This window comes from Mustela lutreola, chromosome 12 (assembly GCF_030435805.1).
Source record: "Mustela lutreola isolate mMusLut2 chromosome 12, mMusLut2.pri, whole genome shotgun sequence".
In the NCBI taxonomy this organism is placed as follows: domain Eukaryota; kingdom Metazoa; phylum Chordata; class Mammalia; order Carnivora; family Mustelidae; genus Mustela; species Mustela lutreola.
In genome coordinates, this window is record NC_081301.1 from 92,935,091 (window position 1) to 92,950,613 (window position 15,523).

Sequence of the window (15,523 nt, forward strand, 5' to 3'; positions counted from 1 at the left end):
ATGCAAGGAGCCAAGCTAAAAATGAAGCTGGTCATGGAGGAGATCCCAATACTACCAAATTTGTGACCCCAAGGTTGGTGATCCAACTGCAGAATCCACACATCACAGTTCTCTTTTAAAAATGTCAACCTTCCCTCATTGTTTACACAAAAATATATTGTGCTTCCTAAAACTCATAATAGCAGCTAACACTTGAAAAGGCACTCGGAGGAGCCAGACCAATGCAGACCTCACTACGCCCATGATCCTAAACACTCTTGCCAACACCAGGAAAGAGGGACTACAGTCATTTCCATTTTACTAAGAAGAAGCCCGAGGCTTAGATATGTGACTTGTGGTAGATGCGTAAAGGTCACTTACCAGGACGTGGCCGACCCAAGACCATGGGTTTTCCATGATTTTTTTTTAATTTATTTTTTATAAACATAAAATGTATTTTTATCCCCAGGGGTACAGGTCTGTGAATCATCAGGTTTACACACTTCACAGCACTCACCCCAGCACATACCCTCCCCAGTGTCCATAACCCCACCACCCCTCCCTCCCCCTCCCCCCAGCAACCCTCAGTTTGTTTTGTGAGATTGAGAGTCACTTATGGTTTGTCTCCCTCCCAATCCCATCTTGTTTCATTGATTCCTCTCCTACCCCCTTAACCCCCCATGTTGCATCTCCACTTCCTCATATCAGGGAGATCATATGATAGTTGTTTTTCTCTGATTGACGTACTTCACTAAGCATGATACCATCTAGTTCCATCCTTGTCGTTGCTAATGGCAAGATTTCATTTCTTTTGATGGCTGCATAGTATTCCATTGTGTATATATACCACATCTTTATCCATTCATCTGTTGATGGACATCTAGGTTCTTTCCATAGTTTGGCTATTGTGGACATTGCTGCTATAAACATTTGGGTGCACGTGCCCCTTTGGATCACTACATTTGTATCCTTAGGGTAAATACCCAGTAGTGCAATTGCTGGGTCATAGGGTAGTTCTATTTTCAACATTTTGAGGAACCTCCATGCTGTTTTCCAGAGTGGCTGCACCAGCTTGCATTCCCACCAACAGTGTAGGAGGGTTCCCCTTTCTCCACATCCTCGCCAGCATCTGTCATTTCCTGACTTGGTAATTTTAGCCATTCTGACTAGTGTAAGGTGGTATCTCATTGTGGTTTTGATTTGTATTTCCCTGATGCCGAGTGATATGGAGCAATTTTCATGTGTCTGTTGGCCATCTGGATGTCTTCTTTGCAGAAATGTCTGTTCATGTCCTCTGCCCATTTCTTGATTGGATTATTTGTTCTTTGGGTGTTGAGTTTGCTAAGTTCTTTATAGATTTTGGACACTAGCCCTTTATCTGATATGTTGTTTGCAAATAATCTTCTCCCATTCTGTCAGTTGTCTTTTGGTTTTGTTAACTGTTTCCTTTGCTGTGCAAAAGCTTTTGATTTTGATGAAATCCCAATAGTTCATTTTTGCCCTTGCTTCCCTTGCCTTTGGCGATGTTCCTAGGAAGAAGTTGCTGTGGCTGAGATCGAAGAGGTTGCTGCCTGTGTTCTAAAGGATACTGATGGATTCCTTTCTCACACTGAAGGTCCTTCATCCATTTTGAGTCTATTTTCGTGTGTGGTGTAAGGAAAGGGTCTAGTTTCATTTTTCCGCATGTGGCTGTCCAATTTTCCCAACACCATTTGTTGAAGAGACTGTCTTTTTTCCACTGGACATTCTTTCTTGCTTTGTCGAAGATTAGTTGACCATAGAGTTGAGGGTCTATTTCTGGGCTGTCTATTCTGTTCCATTGATCTGTGTGTCTGTTTTTGTGCCAGTACCATGCTGTCTTGATGATGACAGCTTTGTAATAGAGCTTGAAGTCCGGAATTGTGATGCCACCAACTTTGGCTTTCTTTTTCAATATTCTTTTGGCTATTCGAGGTCTTTTCTGGTTCCATATAAATTTTAGGATTATTTGTTCCATTTCTTTGAAAAAAATGGATGGTATTTTGATAGGAATTGCATTAAAGGTGTAGATTGCTTTAGGTAGCATAGACATTTTCACAATATTTATTCTTCCAATCCAGAAGCATGGAACATTTTTCCATTTCTTTGTGTCTTCCTCAATTTCTTTCATGAGTACTTCATAGTTTTCTGAGTATAGATTCTTAGCTTCTTTGGTTAGGTTTATTCCTAGGTATTTTATAGTTTTGGGTGCAATTGTAAATGGGATTGACTCCTTAATTTCTCTTTCTTCTATCTTGTTGTTGGTGTAAAGAAATGCAACTGATTTCTGTGCATTCATTTTATACCCTGACACTTTACTGAATTCCTGTACAAGTTCTAGAGGCTTGGAGTGGAGTCTTTTGGGTTTTCCACACATAGTATCATATCATCTTTCAGAAAGTGGTTGTTTTTGTTTAAAGAATTGCTGTTCTTCTTCTCTTCGATCTCCCGTTGGATTTGTGGGTGTTTACAATCTTTAGATAAGCTATCTAGCTGATCTTCTGCTAGCCGAAGTAGTCTCAGCCTGCTACTTCTCCGCCATCTTGACTCCTCCCCCGGTTTCCATGATTTTAAACCCTGTCGCATTCTTACTTTTGAAGATGGTTAAGGTCACATATGAAGATCTCTTTGTACAAGATAAAGGTCTGCAGAGAACAGGTGCAAAAGATCTAACCATCTCCAAATGGTTATGAATTTCAACCACCCAGGAAGCAAAAAACTTAAAATTTCAGTCAGAAAAGGAAGACGGAAAAAAATGTTCATACCATCTCATGAGGGAGGGAGTGCTTTTGTAATTTCAAGGTAAACAATGTGTCCCAGAGTGGGCTCAGAATATATACTTTTTATAACGAAGCATTCAGTACCACAGAGGATACCTTCAGAGTGACTTTTCCAATTTAAGGCTTAACCAACTCAAAAAAGACAGATGCTTTAATTTGTTGAAAGAAGAGGAGTGAAAATGATACCTAGCTTAGGCCAATTTCTATGATCACTAACCCGCCCCTGCTAACTCTACTATCCTAAAGAAAACCATTCTGGGGTATAGTATCTTCACAGCAAATGCTTTTATTTTTAAAAAATAATGGTGGTGGTGATTGTTTCACTTTATTAATTTTTACAATAAGGTTGTAGCCTTTATACTCCACACACACAAAATAAAACAAGTGCTTATGAAAGAGTCCCTGCCCCCACGCCCTTTCCAAAACATGCTGAACATAGCAATTCAATAGAACAGAAAAATCAAGACATGTTTGATTTCAAAATTTCAATAAAAAAACCAAAGTAGGTAATACAACAGCTGTTCAACTTCCAACTCTAAATAGGCACTGTAAAACAAAACAAAAACTCAGTATTTAACTTTCTCCAGCACACTTTCCAGTATAAATGCTCTGTAATCAGCTAGTAATAAATGGGAACAGAACCTTAGAACAGAAGCTATATTGCTTCCCTGCTCCCCCTTTCTCTGATAATTAGAGGGTGGAGGTATTAGGGGATACAAAAGTCAGAGGAAGAAGAATTAAAAAGAAAAATTCTGAAAGCTGTTGGGGTAACAGTGAGCAGTTCCAGACTCCGATCCAAACAGGCTAGATGCACAGTATCTAACTTGATCTGAACTGAACTTGTTTTCCTGATGAAGCCCAAAACTGCATCCATAGTTTCTGGTGAACCTGTAATGCGATTCTGAAAGTACAGTTTTATATAATAAGATGCTGTTATCTTTATTCTTTCTAGTAGGAGTGATGGTGGATGAATTGTGTTGCTTGCCTTGGGACTTTGTGAACATTTGTAAAATGCGGTCTTCCTTTCTAGTCCACAAACAACAGCAAATGCTTTTTTGAAAAACAAAAAACCAAAAACATCAAAAAACAAAATAAAACCAACAAAACAAAACTCTAGGGGAGTATGCAATAAAGAGTTATAAATGGCTGCTGTTTATTTCTAATTAATGGTTTTTCCTTTGGTGAAGAGGAAAAGAGGAGGCATGAACCTGACAAAGTACTCCTCAACCTACTTAACTTTCTCTGCGAAGGCTACACTTAAGAGCTAGTACAACACGCATGGTTTGGGAAACGCACATGCTTCACTCAACACAATAAGCTAGGGCTTCCAACATAACACACAAAACCCAAGCACAAATATTACTTAGGACTAGTCTCCAAGTTCACTGAACTTTTCCTTCCTTTCAGTTCGTCATTAAGAAACTCAGAACCTAAATTTAAGGTTTTTCAGAGAGTGCAATGTTTATAAACTGTCATATGAAACTAAAAAAACCTTTACTTAAAAATGTGGTATCATTAAGAGGACCTGCGTGGCTCAGTTGGTGAAGCCGACTCTTGATTTTGGCTCAGGTCATGCTCTCAGGGGCGTGGGATCCAGCCCCATGTCGGGCTCCCAGTGGAGCTCTGTGCTGGGTGTGGAGCCTGCTTGGGATTCCTGCTCTCCCTCTGCCCCTCCCCATTTAAAAACACTGTGGTACCATTTAATTCTCCCCATCTCACTCTCATCCAAGCTTTCCTACCATCAAAAACATTCATCTTGGGAAAAATAAAATACTACGAGCATGGCTATATTAAGGAGTACTAATTCATTTCTCTTTAACGTGCATTACAGAGAAAGCAGAGATAAATTTCTAGATGATCCTCCCAAAACACTGCTGACTACCGGAAGAGGTAGAAATAGGTAAGGGGTAGCTATGGTACAGCTGTGTGGTGGATTCGATCTTTGGGTTCAAGCTGTGTAGCCTTTGGCAAATCAGTTAACCTCTCTGCCTATCAACTCCCTCGTCCATGCAAGGAAATGACAGACCCGCCTGACTTGTGGGTCGTTACCAAGAACAATTGAGAAAATTCGCACTGCAAACTGAAAAATGCTATAAAGTAATTATGTCCATATTAAAAACACACCTCTCAGTTTATAGGCTCTTAAACTGGGGGAGATTAAGTAAAGTTGTTAGGGTCATGAATTGGCATCCTCAAGACAGAGAGAACCCCAACAATGAAGGTTCAATTTTAAAAGTTTTCGACTTAACTATCCTTCTCAATAAAACTGACAGAGAAAATCCCAAGAACCATTTGTGGTAACTTCTTTGTGTGCTTTACTCTGGAGCAGGCGTGCGGACGGAAGCAGAGTGAGGCTAGGATAAAACCCCTCCCCCTGAAGACATGTTTGCCCCGTTCTGACCTCCCCGTGTTGGACCCTTATGAGATTCACGGGCCTTCTTGTTTTGCTGAGCCTCTTTTAAAACGGAAAAGTAAAGGTCCCGATAAAGGGTGCACCCCGGCAGCAGGGTCAGAGCACAAGTCTCGCACTTTCGGCGGCAGGAGGACATGCAGAAAGCAGCGCACCACACCAAGAGCAGAGCCTCTGGTGCACACACCTCTGTGCGGGGCTCCGTGTGGGGCCAGAAAGAGATGTACACTGGCCTTAACCTCACAGAGCCAAAACCTGGTGGAAGAGGCACGAGAAATGTAATACAAGTGAAAAATACCAGTAAGAGGTAAAGGATGGGTAAGTATAAAAGGAAGATCACTAGGCAAGGATGGCAGCCCCTTAAGTGTTTTCTTTTAAAAACTACAGTGATTCCGTCCAGAAGTACACCTCCTTGTGATCAAACTACTGGAAGACAGAGTTTCATGAGTGTCATTTCAGTTCTGCAAGAAGAAAAAGTTCTGGAGGTTGGTTCCAGAACAGTCTGCATAAGCTTAATACTACTGAACCAAAAAATACTGGGAATTTCTCTCTCCATCCCCTTCACCAAGGTCGATTATCACCGCCCACACCCAACCTGCTGCAGTCACCAGTCTGTTCTCTGTATTTACAAGTGTATTTTTTTTTTTTAACGAGTGTATTTTTAATGTTTATTTTGTGTTACAAAATGGGTAAGTCACAGGCTGTAAAGTACAGCACAGGGAAGTCAGCAATCCTGTAATACCTCTGTATGGTGATGCATGGGGACTGCTACTTACTGTGCTAAGCACACAGGAATATATGTAATTGTCCAATTGCTATGCTGGGTACCTGAAACTCAGTGTATGCCAATAAAAAAAAGAAAATGTGCAAAACAGGGGGAAAAGGTTAAGGTGACAAATTTTACATTATGCATGTTTTACCACAATTAAAAGTAAACAAAAACACAACCAGGAAAATATATCCCCGTGGCGCTCAGATTCCCAGAAGCTGGCAGCTACCACCCTGGACAGGCAGCTGCAGCCTCTCCTTCCCCCACAGCTCACCCCCCACACCTGGCCGCCTCCTCCTTTTACCTGCCCAGAGCCTGGGGCACAGCACCATCAACTGCTAACTGAACAGATGGCAAAGGCAAACTCGAGGAGCGTGAGGACAGGGAGACCAGAGCTGCCTGGGAGATCAGAAAACCAGCTAGAGACAGAACTGGTGCTGCTTCTTAAATAAGAGAAGGCGGAGTGTTTATTAGGCTATGATTTCAACCTGACATTTCAGGAAACCCAGTTACTCTGAGCCGAATGCTTAGCAACACTAAGCCATCTTGGTTATTTTTAAAAAGCACTGCGTGACGCAACAGGTTTTATAGTGGCTGGGTGGGAAATACGGCGTGTGACTCTATGAACATATGAGCAGTGTATCTGGCAGCCCACTGACTGTGCTAAGTAAATGCCTTAGAAAAACAAGGAGACATACAAGAATGCTCATAAAATTTGAACAGCAAAAAATAATGAAAACTCTAATGTTTTAAAAACTACCACCCATCTAGTCTCTATCAACAGAAAAAGGGAAAACTAATTTATGGTATACTCATAGTACAATACTATTTGGCGCTACAAGTGATTTAGAACAGGGTGGGCAAACCATGGCTCATGGGTCAAATCCAACCTGTGGCTTGTTTTCACACATTCTATGAGGTAAGAATGGTTTTCATATTTTAAAGGGTCGCTAAAAACAAACAAAACATAAAAACCAAGAATAGGCAACAGAGATCATAGAATGGCTCACAAACCCTAAAATAATTACAACCTGGCCTTTTACTAAAAAAAAAAAAAGACTTGCCAAGCCCGATGAAATCTCACAACCTAATGCCAAAAGAAAAAAAGCAGGTCGCAGGAGAAAACATACAAGACATGCTTACAAAGAATCCATAAACATGCAAAACAGGGCCATATTCATCTGCATACAGCCGAAGGATAAGGGAGTGTATGCAAACAATACATAACACAATTTATTACAGTGGGTGTGGGGGAGGGGGAGAGGCAAGCACGGGCAGGTACACAGAAGGCTTGAACTTCAAGTGTCAAGTTTTACTTCTTTCTCAGATGGTGGGAGGCTGGGTGTTTGCTGTATTAGTCTTAGTACTTCTCTGTGTATTTAGAAAATAGTAGTATTTTAAAGGGACACCGCAATGCTTATTCCTTTCAAACAGCTGGTCAGGGTACTTCTCTCCTGTTGAGAGGAACGCTGCTGTCAAAGCGGCTGCATCATACCAACAATTCCAGAGGTAAATGGATCAAATTCTATAAACATGTTTATTCTAGAAAGTCAAGTGGGTGGGAGAAGTTGAGGGCTCAGCTGACCCGGCTGGGATTCCGACCTGACATTTCAGGAAGCCTGGTTACCCTGATCAGAATGCTTATTGGCCAACGCTATGCTTCCTTGGGGTTTTTTTTTTTTTTTTAAAGCACTGAATACTGCAACAGGTTTTGTGGTGGTGGGAAAAACACAAGAGCGATTAGCATTCCTGGATTTTATCACTAGCTATATAGTTTAATGATACCCAGAACCCGCTGAGCCTTCCGTCAGTTAGAAGCGAGAGTTCATCAGGCCATTCTCAGGGAAAGCTGCCCTAAGTATGAGAAAGGCATAAGGAATGCAGCTCAAGTAGTTGTGGGAATCAAACGGATAAGCACGAGGAATTAAAACTGTTTCAACGGCAACTTGAAGAGGGACGACAGTTTGGAAAAAACTGATCTAGCAGACAGTGGTGGCCAATCCTGGTTTCTTGTGAAACCCATTTGGAACCCTTATGCAAATTTTAGTTGTTATGAAAATATTAAACAAAGCAACTTTCAAAAGCCCAGCCTGTTTCCATTTTCATGAAACAACTTTATTCATTTTGCCAATTTATGGCCTCCCATCTCTGTCACCAGAATGAAAAACAATCATTATTGATTGGAGTCAAAAGGGTAATAAAGTCACAAGGAACATGCCAAAATACTCCGTCTGTGACATGCAAGTCTTGCCAACTTGTTTCTTCCCACAATCCCATCCCAAAGAAAGTCATCGCAATTTTAAAACAGTCAAGGGGAAAGTCGGAACATGACAGCAAGGGCATGAGAAATTCACACACACTGGGGCCCTCCGCTGGCACCTAACCTTGCCCTCGCCGGCCTGTTTCCCCACTACGCCAGCTCTGCGCTTCCAGAAGGGCTGCAGAGAGAGGCCACAGCACCCCCACGTGCCTACAGGTAAAGTCTCTTTCTGCACATCCACACGGCTCCTCCCTGCTCATGGTGGGAAAGTAGCTTTTGTCACTAAGATTTCCCGAAGGGCCCCATCTGTGGGTATCCAGCAAAGGTCTGTGTAATGCCTCAATGAATAATCCAGGTCTGTACAGATCATATGGTTTTAAGAATGTTTCTAAATTTGGTCACTGTTACCAACATGGCAAAGGCTGAATCTCACCCTGGAACCTCGACCACAAAGCCCCCCAGCCCCATCCCCCGCACACCAGAAAGAGAGGAAAGGAAGAAAGGATCACACATTCAGAAGTCAGGAAAAGAGGCAAGTACTGAAGGAGGTAAATGTTACTCTGAAGTGCTTTCACCAAAGGACCACAGTTTTTCTGAAGACCAGCTTAGCGTTAAATGAACTGCATTTATATTACCACTCTGTGGTCACTGCACCACACTCAGAAGGAACTGCTGAAATGAAAAAAGGAAGCTGGTCTGTTAATTTTAGTAAGAATTTTTAATAGGACTCTGAAAAAGCTTTCATGAAAGCTCTAAGGAGTATCACAACTGAATGAGATTTTATCGGTTTTCTTCTCCAGCCCCACCCAGCACTGAGACAATGATAAACCAGGGAACTGTGCGGAGGTAGTTTCTCCAAAGGGAGGCGAGAATAATTGAGTCCCTGAATAATTAACTGCAGAACTACTACAGCAATGAACTTCTCATCACATCTGAATACAGAACTGCTGACTCATTTTTCTTTTAGCAAATCATGTGGTCAAAAAGCCATGGGATCCTAATGTAACCAGTCCCTTGCAAATCCAAAATAATATTAATATCAAGTTCCAAGATCATGGTTTACACAGGAAAAAAAGCAAATGTCACAAAACAGAACTGAGACAACTGAAAAAAAAAAAAAATCCCAAAATACCAGGAGAAAACACACTTCAACATCTTTAAACACACAGGTGTAAAATCGAACTGACCGATGTATCAATTTAACATATGTTCAAGATCATGAGAATTACTTACGGATATGATTATCTGCTTCACAAGCTTAGTATCATCGATACAATCAAATGCCGCCAGTAAGACCAAATGGGAGTACTGGCCCTGTAAGAAACAGAAGCTAGGGAACGTTAGAAGAATGCACAGCTTCTCCCTTTCATTCTCCCCATGGAGGCACTTTATAAGGTTACCAGCCTGACAACTGTCTAATATAACACGAAAAGAGATAAAAGCCATTCAAAGGAAGTTCCTCTCTTATCAGGACCTAGTTAATTATATTCTAGGTTGATTAAAAAAAAAAAAAAAAGAAAAACAAAAGCACATTCTTCAATATCAAGTAGCCGAGTCTCATTTCTCTTAACTAACCAGGATATAACACCTCTCAAAAACAGGTATCCTGTTAATAAATACTCCTTGAAAATTACACTAAAAAATGCAAGTGTAAGTTGGGGGGGTGAGGAATCAACAGCCAAGAATGTAAAACTATTTATATGTACATATGTATGCATGTATCTATGTACAGATATACATATCAGTATTTTAATCATAAAAAATAAAGCAAATAAACTCAGATATAATACAAAATATACACAATATGTGTACAAAGAAAATCAGGGAAGGAAAAGCACTGTAATGTAATGGTCCCTGCTGGATTAAAGGGTTATAAATGATTTTTCTTTTTCTTTTGTATACTGTCTAATTTCTCTAAAATAATCCTATATAATCAGAAGAGAAATACTAAATAATAAAAGCATATACTTAGATACTATGAGAATAAAAGTAACCACTTTACAAAGTATAGCAGCACAAGATTAAAAAATGTTGGGACTTTCACAATGGTCATCTCTTGAAATAACAGAATTACTTCTGTGATGCTAACATTGTTTCCGAAGTCTAAGAAATTCTACCTCATGACAAAAGAGGGAAAAAAGTGTTTTCAGAGCTGGTAGCATATTCTTTTTATATCCTACATAAGGATAGCAATCTTCTACCTTGAGAAGGTTATCTGAGTTCTAGTAACACTCATTTAGAGTCAGTTCTAAAGAACACGGCAGGTAATAATGTTTCAATTAGAAATAAAATAGAAAAAAATAACAAAGGTCTAACGTCTTTACCATATAAAGACCAACCCTCTACTAAAAATGGGCAAAGAACCCAAAGAGTCAGTTCACAGAAAAAAAAGGGACAAGTGGGGGCACCTGGGTGGCTCAGTGGGTTAAAGCCTCAGCTCAGGTCATGGTCTCAGGGTCCTGGGATCAAGCCCCGCATGGGGCTCTTCTGCTCAGCGGGGAGCCTGCTTCCTCCTCTCTCTCTCTCTGCCTGCCTCTCTGCCTACTTGTGATCACTGTCTGTCAAATAAATAAATAAAATCTTAAAAAAAAAAAAAAAAAGGACAAGTGGCTTTAAGCGTATGAAACAGGGGCACCCGGATGGCTCAGTGGGATAAGCGTCTGCCTTCAGCTCAGGCCATGGTCTCAGAGTCCTGGGATCGAGCCCCACATCAGGCTCTCTGCTCAGCAGGGATTCTGCTTCCCCCTTTCTCTCTGCCTGCCTCTTTGCCTACTTGTGATCTCTCTCTCTGTCAAATAAATAAATAAAATTTTTTTAAAAACGCATATGAAATAATACTTGTTTTAAGGACAATAATTAAAGCAATGAAATACCATTTTCCACCTATCATCTATGCAAAAGGGAAAACCCCTGCTAATATACTAACTTGGCAAAGGTCTGGGAAAAAGAAGGCATGTTTCTTTATTTTTGGTGAGAACGTATAATGCTTCAACTTCTTTAAAGAGCAACTGACATTTATAAAAATTTAAAGTGCATGTATTTTCTGATCTAACAATTTCATTTCTAGGGATTTACCTTACAGACGTGCTTCCACAAATGCACTAAAAGAGTACTTGAGTACTGTCTAAAATAACAAAAAACTAGAAACTATTCAAGTGCCCAACAGTAAGGACTGGTTAAGTAAATTATGTAAATCATATAATAAAACATTATCAGGTCATTAAAAAGAATGAAGCAGATAAAATGTACATATATATTGAAATAAAATGACCCCTGAGGTGGACTGAGCAGAGAACACGAAGTAGAGAACAATACGCAGAGGGTACACACGCACTGGTCTCTGGTTTTTTTAAGTCTCACATGCAGAAAGATGCCCAAACACAAAACAAACCACTGGCTGAAAACAATAGAAGCTGGGACAAAATTTAAGTGAGGAAAAGACAATCCTACAATTTCAGTTGGAGCTTTTAATATTTTTCAGCAACTGAGAGAACTAGCCAGTGAAGAAATCAGTAAAAACACTGATGCTTTGAACAACACTATCAACCACCTTGATTTAATTGACATTTGCAGAGAACCACACCCACTAACTCCACAAGATAAGTTCTCCTCAAGATACTGAGACACACCGACTGTTGGGCCACGAAGTCAGTCTTTAAAATTTTAAAAGGATCGAAATAAGAGAGTATGTCAAGAATCGCCAATATTTGGAAATGTAAACACTTCTAAATAACCATAAATCGAGCCCATGGGCTGCCAATAGCTTCTCTCCCCTCTGTGGAGGCAACTCCTTGAGATGCAAAAGGCACAGCACTGTTAATCTCTCCTTCTCATGGTGCCTGGCTGGGATTAGGGTCTCAAAGACAAAAAGTAAAAACAAAAACTGTTTTTACCACTAAACTGTAAAATTAAAACAATCTAATTTTATTATTTAATGATGTTTTTTACTAGTAATGCTTTCCAGAATTTTCTATTAACATTCTATTTTTATTTCTTTCTAATTTAAAATATTCAAATTAAAATGTTATACAGAAGATTTACTTCGTGGTGAATAATGACTAATAAAATCTTGTCATACTCTGGAAACCGCTCCCTAAAGAATCTCTTCTTTCATTTCATTATAGGCCCTTCCACAGGGCCTTCCGTGCTCTCGCTAGTCTCCAGCCCTACAGAGATGACAGGTATGTATGTGGTCACACAGTACCAACTCAGGTGTGTGTGTGCAGCAGCACTGGCCAAATCAAGTACTCCCCAGACGCTAGCAGCTCTCATTGGACTCTTCAGAGGAAATAGTTGTTTTCAACCAATTTTAGTTCCCCAGTAAATTAGAACTTCAAAGTAACTCAAAAATAAAAAAGTGCTTACTATTACATATATTCCAGAAATACTATGGAAAACCACTTAGTATTTAAATACACACAAATACTTTTTTTTTGAGGCAGCTAATCCCTCAGAAAAATCTTTTCGTATCCTCTACAATTTCACCTGGAGAGCTGTTACAGCATCTCCAAAGGATCCCAAAGAACTATAAAACTTAACTAGAATTTTCTCTGCTGACTTTACAAATTTATTCTAGGCAGTAATTTCCATGCTTAATAACATAATTGGACAAATTCATTAAAGAAGTACATACCAGGCCCTCACAAAGTATCTTCTAAAAATGGAAAACTGTTACAAGAGAATGTTAAATTAAAAAAGGAGAAATCTTATTTAGTGTAAATTTAGTATTATTAAAATACAAACATATGCACAGAAAAAGTAATAAAACAAGGAACAATTTTCTTCTTGGCAATTTTCTGCAGTTTTCAAATTTTCTGCAATAGAAGTGATTTCATTTTATTATTAAAAATAACTTCAAAAAGAGGGGCGCCTGGGTGGCTCAGTGGGTTGGGTCTCTGCCTTCAGCTCAGGTCATATCTCAGGGTCCTGGGATGGAGCCCCCTGAGCTCAGGCTCTCTGCTCAGCAGAGGGCCTGCTTCCCCCACCCAAACCACCCCCCTGCCCCACCTGCCCCTCTGCCCACTTGTGATCTCTGTCTGTCAAATAAATAAATAAATAAAATCTTAAAAATAAATAAATAAATAAAGCTTAAAGAGAAGCCAAAACCAAACAAAAACCTAATAAACTGTGGTTTTATTATACTTACATTGGCCACCTTTTCAATATAAGTCTTCATTGTTTTCACAATCACTTTCCTGTCCTTAAAAAAGAAGAATTAACTTTTGTTATAGCTTTCAGTGATCGCTTAAAAATTACAGCCAAAAATTTTATATAGTACTAAAATTCCCACCAGTCTGGCATTCTCTTCACTACTGAAAACAGTTATGAGCCAGACCGCCCCACCCAAAAAAATGGCAATATGCTTTAAGTCCTTTCAGAACTATTACAACCTTAGACCTGTTCGTGACAATGCAGAGACCGAAATACAGAAGCACAGAATTATTAGCCATAAGACAAACTTAGTGAAACTACCTTCTTTTACAACAGTGAGAATGGAGAGAACTCATTCGGCGTCTGAACTCCTACAAAATGCCTGAGAGCACAGTGTAGACAGTATTTGATACTTACTTGCTGAACAGAAATTAAATCTGTATTCATTTAAAAAGTGGGCAAAGCAGAACTCTTTTAAAGGCAAAATTATACTACCAAGGAAGTGCGGGTCACCCCTGTGAAACTTCGGTATTTAACAGGGATTTTCACCTTTTCCCTGCAAGCATGAACAGCCACGTGAGCCAACCGAGCGGCTCATGAGGACCTCCTGCCTCTCCCGCCCCCACGAAGATCATTAAATGAGGAATCGAAGGACCCGAGAGGTACCAAAATTTCTATAAAGGTCAGCCTGGCATAAACATTGTGTTGACTTGCTCTACGGGTCCCTTCCCAAATAAAGACAACTCCAGCTTTTCATACTTACATGAAAATTCCAACAAAGAAACACCAGGCCTTCAGAAAATCCCATTCCCGGGAGGCCCCGAGGTGCAACCACGCAAAGACAATGCTGCTTGCACGCGTCAGGGCAAAGCCCGTGGGAGAGGGCAGGCCTCTGGGACCACTGACCTTGGGTGTGCCGTGCCACAGGCAGTGCATGGCCACTCTAGCGCCATCGTGTGTGTGCGCCAGGTAGATCACGGCTTCGCGGATGGCTTCGATCGTTTCCTGTGGGAATAATGCCACCAAAGCTTTATTGTATTCTTCCTGCCTTTTTAAAATCTGTCTACTGAGGGGCAGTTATGCACAGAGGACGAAGGAGAGTACAGGGAGTTAACAATTTAAGTTTTCATTTTGTAGAGACGGATACAGAAACAACTTTTGTCTAAACATTTTCTTCCCCATCAACAGCAGCAAGCAGTGGTAGCAATTTCTATTAAGATATCTGAGGAGTTTTACCAATTATCCATTCAAAAAGGTATATAGATGTGTAGTATATTCCAAAAGATTTTTCAAGAAAAAGAAACCTAGGAAGTAACTGTGGTAAGAAGGGGGTTTTTAACAGTAAAACCAGATAAAATTTAAAAAATGCTCTTTCCTAAGAGAATAGTGTATATAATGAACAAAAAACCAAACACTAACTTTGAAAAAAGTTTCTCTTTTTCAGCTTATCATTGGATTCCTTCTAGAAATCATTTTAACAATTCATAAAAACACTTAATAGTTCCCTAAGAAAAATGAGTCTATGAGACTAGGTCCTCATTTATCAACGACCCCTTAGTAAAAACACAGTCATTAATTTCTTACAAGGTAGTTCAGTTTATTTATAAACTTCCTTTTTCATCGTCCATGTACATAAGTGCATAATTATATCTGGGAAGTCTGGCCTACAGAGGTACATGAGTTCTGACAGCTAAAAGCTGCAGGACCCCACTTGAGTCTGTTCCCAATTTAAAAATTTATCTCAAATCAATAAAATAAAAACAAAGTCTCAGACCATGAAAGAGAAAGGTAGGTGCCTAGTTTCATCAGTAAGGAACAAGTGATTTCATTTTTAACTATTGTTATCCTTCCCCAGGATGGGTCTCCAGGACACAGCTCTCAGCTTACATATCTCAACTTACGAATCTATTCAAAGCCACCCCACTGGAGAGTGAATGCCCCAGGGCCCGGAAAGATTTGTCTCATTAATGTATATTCACACTAAGTCCCCAATGACTTTTGTGTTATTAATACATTCAACACTAAAAAAAAATATTTTCTACCACTGAATATACCCAAGTGCTCATATTCTCACTCCCAAAATACAGTCCTGCCTTAGTAAATCCAGACCTGTCAGAAACTGGGCTCTGCAGAAAAGAGAGAGAAATCCCCAAAAG

At 40.0% G+C, this 15,523-nt stretch overlaps 1 protein-coding gene across 2 annotated transcripts in view; it reads right to left on the reverse strand.

Annotated features, from left to right (window-relative positions):
- The window catches only part of PUM3 (pumilio RNA binding family member 3), a 49,629-nt gene that overhangs the window by 17,556 nt on the left and 16,550 nt on the right, over positions 1-15,523 (reverse strand). The window contains exons 11-13 of one of the 2 annotated variants that reach the window (XM_059141593.1): positions 14,274-14,372; positions 13,363-13,416; positions 9,450-9,530 (exon numbers count right to left, since the gene is read on the reverse strand). In XM_059141593.1, coding sequence (XP_058997576.1) covers positions 9,450-9,530; positions 13,363-13,416; positions 14,274-14,372 — 234 coding nt within the window. The remainder of the gene's footprint in view (positions 1-9,449; positions 9,531-13,362; positions 13,417-14,273; positions 14,373-15,523) is intronic. The other variant, XM_059141594.1, reaches the window with a different exon arrangement.